The sequence below is a fragment of the Tachysurus vachellii genome, chromosome 4 (assembly GCF_030014155.1).
Source record: "Tachysurus vachellii isolate PV-2020 chromosome 4, HZAU_Pvac_v1, whole genome shotgun sequence".
NCBI lineage: Eukaryota > Metazoa > Chordata > Actinopteri > Siluriformes > Bagridae > Tachysurus > Tachysurus vachellii.
This window is the reverse complement of record NC_083463.1, coordinates 1,960,844-1,970,460: the sequence shown is the minus strand read 5'-3', so window position 1 is coordinate 1,970,460 and position 9,617 is coordinate 1,960,844. Positions and strand designations below refer to the sequence as shown.

General features: G+C 43.7%; 1 protein-coding gene across 1 annotated transcript in view; it reads right to left on the bottom strand.

Moving 5' to 3' along the window:
- Positions 1 to 9,617, bottom strand: part of LOC132843902 (gamma-aminobutyric acid receptor subunit gamma-3) — a 124,167-nt gene that overhangs the window by 29,331 nt on the left and 85,219 nt on the right. Inside the window, exon 5 of the mRNA XM_060867025.1 lies at positions 6,546 to 6,628. Within this exon, the coding sequence (XP_060723008.1) occupies positions 6,546 to 6,628 (83 nt within the window). The remainder of the gene's footprint in view (positions 1 to 6,545; positions 6,629 to 9,617) is intronic.

The following is a 9,617-nucleotide window of genomic DNA, read 5'->3' as shown; positions in this document are numbered from 1 at the left end:
CCATGGAGTTTTTTTTGTGTCTTTTGTGCTTTTTTTGTGTGTAAATCTACTTAAATTGGTGAAATCACACACACACACACACACACACACACACACACACACACTCACACACACACACACACATATGATTCTTCTGTTAAACTCCTAGCAGAGAGGGAACATCTGTAATGACTCTCTATGAGAGCTGGATTCATGTTACACACGAGAACAGAAAAGGGATTCGTCGATGAACGTCACACAACGTCTCGGAAATAACCTGCGGAAAATCAGCATCGTTTTGAGAAACCGCAAGATTTGAAAGAATCTCACCGAGTCCTCTTAATTCTTGACGGAAGTTGTAAAGTAAAACACTCCAGAGCAGAGTTTCATAAACCCAGCCGAAAAAGCTGTGCTTCTTAAAGCACCCTTGTAAATTACACGTGAAAAACGTTCCTCAAAGCAGAGAGTGGAGCGACGAGAACCTGAAGTACACTCAGTGCTAGAAGATGGCAAGAGAGAACTGACTTTGTTCTCAGTACAAACAAACCACACAAATACCAACATGCCTCATTATCTACAGAACCACGATTAGCCCAAACAGATGACTGAAACGAAAACTGAGAAAGTTTCAAGAAAAGGCTGTGATTTGTTTCGGTGTTAAATGTTTGCGATCAAAAGAACATTGGCACTTAAAACAACATCGTCGTCTTCGTCGTCGTCGCCATCCTGCTCTTTGAAACGTGCACCTAATTAAAGCGGATTTCAGCAGGGAAACTGTCCTCCGTTTGTTTGGTTTAGTTTTGATGAACAAGCTTTAAAAAGAAACACACACACAAGCGGAGGAGAAAATCCCGTCTCTGAGCTCGGATCCTCAGCGACAGTGTCGATAAAGTGCAGCTGAATTGAATCAGGAAGCGTGGATGGAATTTTCACTTCTCTCTAATGCTGAAGCTGCCAGACGAATTGTTTAGTCACATATTTGGAGACTCGACTGCCAAATAACACACACGGTAATGAGGACAGCCACCTTCATACATATGCATGTATGCAAATTCAGCCTGGAGTCTGGGCCATAAAAAAAATCTGTAGCTGCAAAACACCAAATCAATTACAGCAAGTCAGGAGTAGCAACAAAGTAAAAACAATGCTAACTAACGCTAATGTTAAGCTAACTTTCTGCTGGTTTTAGGCACTTCATAACAAACTATGTAACTGCAGTACATTTTAGTCCTAGCACTAGCAAACTATGCATGAATGTAGCTGCTAACACTTAGCCCAAGCGTTACTTAGCTAACATGATAGGATTAATGCCGTTACCCTGGTTGTGCTGTTAGATGATATAAAGTTTGGTTGGGCTTTAGCTAGCTTGTTAGAAGAATCTAGCTGCTAATAGAAAAAAAAAACATAAGTATGTTAATGTATAGGGGGCACGGTGGCTTAGGGGTTAGCATGTTCGCCTCACACCTCCAGGGTTGGGGGTTCGATTCCCGCCTCCACCTTGTGTGTGTGGAGTTTGCATGTTCTCCCCGTGCCTCGGGGGTTTCCTCCGGGTACTCCGGTTTCCTCCCCCGGTCCAAAGACATGCATGGTAGGTTGATTGGCATCTCTGGAAAATTGTCCGTAGTGTGTGAGTGCGTGAGTGAATGAGAGTGTGTGTGTGTGTGCCCTGTGATGGGTTGGCACTCCGTCCAGGGTGTATCCTGCCTTGATGCCCGATGACGCCTGAGATAGGCACAGGCTCCCCGTGACCCGAGGTAGTTCGGATAAGTGGTAGAAAATGAATGAATGAATGAATGAATGAATGAATGTTAATGTATCTTTAGCTAGCTAGAGGAGACGTATCTTTGGCTAAGCTAAGGGTTAGGGTTAGGGTTAGCTAGGTAGAAAAAATGTTTTTTTGCTTAGCTAGTGGACTGCGCGCTCAACAGGCTAGGTCCGTAAGGCTAGACACTGACATTGAGCACAACAAAAGGAAATGGCTATGACTAACAAGGAAATGTACTAGAGTTCATGGGAGAGGGCCCTCTAGTGGTGTGGAGGTGAACTGTCTGTAACAGATGAACAGTAGAAAGCCAGAGCTCTAACAAGCAAGACACTGACATGTTGAATCTCCTTTTTATTTTTGGAGCGTAGTTGTTTTTGGTTGTTGAATTGTTTGTTAGATTGATTATTTAAAGCACAACAGCCCTGACATGACTGAAGCCCCCTGAACAATCTGATCTCATCCTAAAAGTTGGGTCTTTTTCTGTTGGATTCTGCTTCCTTTAGCCATCCAGAAAGCGTGACTACTTCACACTCCTTAAGATCTTTAACATTATCCTGAACATATGTCATTTAATGAAGATCAGATGTCTGATCTGTCTCCAGCTTATTCAGTCTATTTGAACTCTTCTTCTCAATCCGAGTGTCTACATGAACATTCTGAAGCTTTATGATTAATAATCTCCAGTAAATGTTTTTTTGCTCTCATTTGGCTTTGATTGAACACAATTGAATTGAAATCTCGTCGCTGCTTTTCTCTGCTAGTTGTTTATTTTAGCTTTATTGGGATCAGCTTTGCTTTACTCTGAACACAAGTAGCTCATTAACCTGCATTTATTTGATCACATGTGCGGTGAATACTGACCGAGAGGCTGTAACGCTAAGAGCGACATTCTGACTGATTATTACAAAAAACCAGCAGGAATCTGTTTGAATGCTGTTGTGATGTCTAAAAAATGAATAAGTGACAACAGGCTGTTTGCTAAGTACGTACTGTACGCGCTCAGGTGAATGTTAGCGAAGTGTTAACGTTAGTGTCTGTGATGTTTCAGTACAGCTCAGTGTTTGTGGTAAAAGCAAAACACACAAAAAAGAATATGCAGAATTTCCAAATAAACCCTTATGTCAACAAATCTAATATTTTAAAAAAAAAATCATAGAGTTCTTTGTATAATTCAGAAGAAAGAAGCAAGAGCATGCAGTCAAATTTATTTTAACGAGTTATTATTCAGACGAGAAGCACAATTTGGATGCATTACTCCTGAATCAAAGGCTCTCGGTCCTAGCGTACGTCTGGCTAATTTCTGACTCTCCGTTCCTCTTATACGCTGCTCTTATAGGAAGGAGACGCCGCTGGGTGAGTGCGAGTCCATTCATCGGTGGCCTGATGTTTAATGTGCTTCCTGTCAGGGCTGCTGAGTGGGGTGGGGCGAAGCAATTCTCTCCGTTAATGGCACTTCGGTGGCAGGACTGACTCATGCTCAGTGTGGAGGAAAAAAAAATCCTTTCCATCATTCTGGCAAGCATTAAAGAGGAACACGGGCCTGGAAATAATATTCATCATCCATCCAGACCAGAAGCACTGACCACTGTGACACAGAACATTTAAGATTCTTTTACATCATCTAAACACATAATCTAACAAAAGCAAGTCCATCAAGACGTCATGCAGCACACTGCTTAGGAGAAGAACGCTGGGTATCTGGTTCCTCCTGTCAGGGCTGTGAGATCTTCCAGCACATCAACAGTCAGTTCTGGAGGTTGATGTGAAGGAAGCAAAAAAAAAATGTTTAAATTATGTTAAGTGTAGGGGGGCATGGTGGCTTAGTGGTTAGCACGTTTGCCTCACACCTCCAGGGTTGGGGGTTCGATTCCCACCTCCACCTTGTGTGTGTGGAGTTTGCATGTTCTCCCTGTGCCTCGGGGGTTTCCTCCGGGTACTCCGGTTTCCTCCCCCGGTCCAAAGACATGCATGGTAGGTTGATTGGCATCTCTGGGAAATTGTCTGTAGTGTGTGAGTGTGTGAGTGAATGAGAGTGTGTGTGTGTGTGCCCTGTGATGGGTTGGCACTCCGTGCAGGGTGTATCCTGCCTTGATGCCCGATGACGCCTGAGAAAGGCACAGGGTCCCCGTGACCCGAGGTAGTTCAGATAAGCGGTAGTGAGTGAGTGAATGAATGTTAAGTGTCAGGATCTGAGTGACTTTTTATTACCAAGGGACAAATTGTGGTGTCTAGACGACTGGGTCAGAGCTTCAGAGTGCTCAGGTTTGTGTTGGTTAGAACTTACTAAAACCGATCCATTTACGAACAGCCCAAAGCTCCCAAGACTCACTGGCTCTAATAGAATGATCTGACAAACCAAGCTGACTTCTGAACACCACTGGAAGCTCCTACACAGGACATGTGAACATCTGACCTGGACCATGGAGCAGTGAAAAAGGAGGTCGTGTTTTTAGCTGGAAAAGAGATGGTACTGTACCAGTGTGTTCAGGTGGAGGCAGTGTGATCGGTGCATCTTGGTGCCTGATACCACAGCAAACCTTCAGAGGTCCTGTGGAGACCATGCCTCAGAGTCAGAGCTGTTTTAGATCAAAAAATAATATGCAGGAGGTTTTAATCTTATGGCTTTGACAGACGTGCAAAAGAAGCTGGAGATGAGAGTGAGAAGTTCCACAACTCAGTGGTATAAGAAGTTTGAAGGAACTCGGCTACCATGGACTCTGAAACAGTGACGCTGAGCTGCACTCTGCTTATCTGCTGCTCTGAATTTGTTCTTGAGGACGATTTTCCTCTGCAGCAACGTGTGAAATATTAAAAAGCTGGGTTTGGCTGACGTTACCGTGGAGATGGAGATCACACCGTTATATAAACGATTTCAGCGAATACGTTGAGTGTAGCAGGAGGAGCTGAGCTACAGTTTCCACACAAGTGGACGCTAACCTTCAGTTACATTTCACTGTATTTCACTTTATTTAAATAACAGAGTGCTGAATTCTGTAAGAAGGAAACAATGAGGGTCGTCACCTGGGAGATAAGAGCAAGGGATGAGGATGAGGATGAGGATGAGGAAGATGTTGCAATGCCTAAAGGAATATTTAACATTCTCTCTCTCTCTCTCTCTCTCTCTCTCTCTCTCTCTCTCTGTGTCTCCCCCCTTTCTCTCTGTCTCCCCCTCTCTTTCTCTCTCTCTCTCTCTCTCTCTCTCTCTATGTGTCTCCCCCCTTTCTCTCTCTCTCTCTCTCTCTGTCTCCCCTTCTCTCTCTCACTCTTTCCCCTTTCTCCCCCTCTTCTCTTCTCTCTCTCTCTCTCTCTCTCTCTCTCTCTCTCCCTCTCTCTGTGTCCCTTTCTCTCCCCCCTCCCCCTCTCTGTGTCTCCCCCTTTCTCTCTCTCTCTCTCTCTCTCTCTCTCTCTCTCTCTCTCTCTCTCTCTCTCTGTGTCTCCCCCCTTTCTCTCTCTCTCTTTCTCTCTGTGTCTCACCCCTTTCTCTCTCTCTCTCTCTCTCTCTCTCTCTCTCTCTCTGTCTCCCTTGCTCTCCCCCCTCCCCCCTCTCTGTGTCTCCCCCTTTCTCTCTCTCTCTCTCTCTCTCTCTCTCTCTCTCTCTCTCTCCCCTTCTCTCTCTCTCTCTCTCTCTCTCTCTCTCTCTCTCTCTCTCTCTCCCCCTTCTCTCTCTCTCTCTCTCTCTCTCTCTCTCTCTCTCTCTCTCTCGCTCTCCCCCTTTCTCTCTCTCTCTCTCTCTCTCTCTCTCTCTCTCTCTCTCTCTCTCTCTCTCTCTCTCCCCCCTTCTCTCTCTCTCTCTCTCTCTCTCTCTCTCTCTCTCTCACCCCCCTCTCCCCCCCTCGTCAGTATTCCAGACAGATTTAGGAAACGCTGTAGGTCTTCGTCTGGCACTTTCCTTCAGCTAGTGAGACGATGAATAAAAGCAGAGCCACTCGGATCTCTGTGTGTTTCTCAGCATCTGTGTAATGAGGGTCGTCTCCACGGATTCAGCACTGAGAACAAGATCAATATCTCGGTCCATGTTTATAACACACGGCTTTCCTGAGACTCTCCTGGAGCTGGAAATCAGGGAGGATGTTTTGAGATCCAGACATTAACACCGTTTGGAGCATCTTAGCTGTGCAACATCAAACACCAACATTAAATCATCTAGAACGTCTTCACTCACGGTTTATATGGAATAGAGGACTCTACAGGGCTCATAGAAAACTCCCACTTCCTCACCGCACCATACAAGATTAAACAGGTTGTGGATTCTGATTGGTCAGAAGGTTGGTGAGGCGTCGTAGAGTGAACGTCAGAGTGAAATAACAATCCCCAGGAACTTTACACTTAATAGATGGAAAGACTTCACCACAGATTTTAGTGAACCAGATTGTGAAATAACTCCAGGTGATAGAATCTTCATGTAGGTGAAGGTTCTGTCCAATCCTGAAGAACATGAGGTTTAGGGAAGCGTTTGTGTTCCTATCAGAGGTAAGGCTACATAAGTCACGGTCATGTGACCTACAACAACGAGCGCTTCTAAATATAATGCACACTGAGTCGATTAAAATGAGGTGTGTGTTATACACGGACGTAATGATGAACAGGTGTACATGACATGACATAGACACGCCCATCTACAGAGATAAATCACCTTAAACATCAAGAGAACTAATCCTGCTCATATAGAGCTTATGACAGGTTTAAGTAGGCTGACTAAAAAGAGATGGATTTATCTTTTAAAACCAGACTGGAGTGAAGACTGGACTGGCTGTTCAGAGTGTGTGTGTGTGTGTGTGTGTGTGTGTGTGTGGACACTCACAGCTGGAGAAGATGAGTGGGCAGGAGTGTTCATCCATGGGGAAGTTATGGAGCTGCAGCTGACACTCAGCGTTTATAGTCAGCCTGTCAGGAAACACGGACAGCAGCAAGACAAATGAAAACACAGAAGAAAAAGCAGAGTAAAAGCAACACATAATAAAAAAGCAAATTTTGTGAACAGATGTTTGCTTCAATTAAATCAGCTTTAATTCCACGTTATAGCATTTCTAATTTATTACATAACGATCCGCTCTCTGACGATTAGAACAGCGAGTCATGTTTCCAAACTAACGCTCGTTATAATTAATCGAGCGACCAAAGCAGACGACAAGAAGTGCGGTCGCATTCGTTCTGTAGTTCTGACAGCTGTAAAAGCCGCAGGATTGTAAAAGGAGTCAGAGCACAAACGCACACTTATACAACGCTGGATTCTGATTGGTCAGAAGGTTGCTGAAGATCCATGGGGTTTATTTATAAAAAATATTTATTTAAGAAATGATTTTTGAGAAATGCTTCAGAAAACTAAGTGGGGCCGAATAATAAAAAAAATCAAAACAAACGTGTAGCCAATGAGCAGAAAGGGGCGTGTCTTGTCAATATGGGCGGAGAGAGTGTTCAGTGCGCATGTGTGACATTAGCAGAAAGCGGTTTTAACATTGACATGGAGGATAAAAACAAAGAAAGAAAGAGAAGAAAGACTTACGATAAGGTAAGAAGTAGGACGTGTTAATATAGGATCAGCTTTCCAGCGCTGGAGAGAACTGAAGGAGCAGGAAGTTGGTCACATATTCACAGATTGGAGTTTCCTGAGTCAATAACTCCTGAGCTAAACGCTGTTACTACACAAATAACACCTCTTTTCTATCGTAGTAATGTAGAGACGCAGCTACAACCGTGTTTTGTGTAGTAACAGCGTTTAGCTCAGGAGTTATTGACTCGGGAAACTCCAATCTGTGAATATGTGACCAACTTTACTTAAGACGCCGAGGCGCTTTTTTCCTTCTCGATAGGTGAGTAACGTTGGTTTTGTTTTGTTACACAGAACTAATATATGTCTTTGTCCTTTACATGATTATGTTTGTGTGTCATTTTTGCTTGTTTGTTTATCTACAATCGTATTGTTCTTCACTTCAGCTATGATAAAGACACATTTCTTTCTGTTAGTTGCCTGGGTTACGTATGTATGTGTGGGCGGAGCTATCAATACAGGGGTGGGACCCGTTTGGGTTAGGGGCGTGTTTGTTTTGGTGATTTTATATGTCAACATTGGCTTTCAAACAACGGAGACCCCACCTTTAAATTGATAAATAAATGAATGTTCACACAAAGTAATAATATAAATAATCAAAAGAAAACAGACAAGAAAACAAATAATGTTTTGTTTGTAGGTGAGTGTGTATGACACAAAGAGGTGTGAGGTGTGTTTAATAGGAGACAACAAGGTGCTGATTAACGTCAACCTGTAACCGTGACAGCCTGTAGGTTGCTTAGCAACCAAAGCTTACTGTTCACAGGCTGTTCATAATAAACATATTCATTTATTTTTGTACTAAACCCTAGCGGATTTCATCATTTTGATCCTTGTCGCCATTTTTGAGAGGCATGTTTGTGTTTTATTGAAAGATGACGTGAGATTCTGAGCTACTGAATAAAACACATAAGGCCTCGGTGCTGAATCCTGAGACACGAGACACAAGATGTTTCCTCCTGGACCTCCTGCTGATGTGGATATTTATATCCCCTCATTTTTACAGGCTCTAATTAAGAGAAATCGTTTGTGGTTATTGCTAAATGAAGGTGTCTGATCTGATCTGATCTGATTTATTAAACCTCCCTGAGTCATTCATCACTTCCATGTGAAGGTGTTTCACTGTGTGTGGGGCAGCCAGAGGAAGCTACACAGACACAGGGGGAGGTGATGAAGCAGTTACTGTTCCTTCACTTCCTGTCACAGAACATCCTGTAGTGTGTCTCGTATTCATGCTCATATCACAGATCAGACTGGGGGAGAAATCTGATCTCAGGGACTTTGACGGACTCTTCACGTCCGTGGTGAGAAGAAAAGCACCTCGACTCACTGAACCTGGAGGAGGAGGAGCTCAGGCTGAATCACATCAGGTTCCTCTGCTCTCAGACCAGACCCAGGATCTGAGGCCGCTGAGGACATGTAAAGTTCAAGACGTTTTTTAGTAGTTCCCTCAAGGCTCAATCACAGAAATGAAAGCAGAATCAAACAAACTCTTTTGGACCTTGTGATTTTTCAGAACGACTCTGTTCCAGGAAGCGTCTTGTGATGTCATCAACGTGCGTTCAGCCGAATGGCTCACGTGTGTGATCATGCGTACAGCTCTCAAATAGCTGAATCCGGTGATTATGCAATTCTCATGTCCACAACAATTAAAAACAAAAATCAGCTCCGCCCACTATTTTACATATTCATGAATCGTGTGAGTCTGCAGACTGTTCAGTAAATGAGATTTTTTTTTTCCAAATGAAATTCCAACCGAATGTGGAGGATTTCTGTAGCTTGAGTTTTCCTAATGAGGACAGATGTGAGCTTAAATGTTTACTGGCTCATCTCTGCATGAATAAATATAAATAAATAAAGGTTAATAAAATCAGACGCGAGTTCATTCTGAGATCTTTATTTCGGCTCCATCGGCACACAGATACACGCTGCGGTGTCTAATCTGCACCGGGATGCGATCGTGGATCAGACAGGAAGTCATCCAGCATCTCTGTCTTGTGTCTCAGGGTTATACGAGAGACTGAACACGCTTCCACAAAGACACACCAGTGTGCAGAGATCTGTGGACGAGGAGATGTTCGGGGTCACCGAACTCAGATCTGTCCTAATTATGAGAATCAGGACACCGAGACGTTCGGGGTTCCTCGTCCTCGTTCCTGTCTCTGCGGATCACAAACCCACGTCAGCTAATGATGTTCATGATTTTCTCTAAAAATCACAGAGGTTAAAAACGTCATACTGTTAATGCTCCAAGTCACCAAACTGTCTAAAACGGGAGGAATCGAGATCGGACAAAAAAAGCTTTTCGAGTCCAAGGATTTAAAC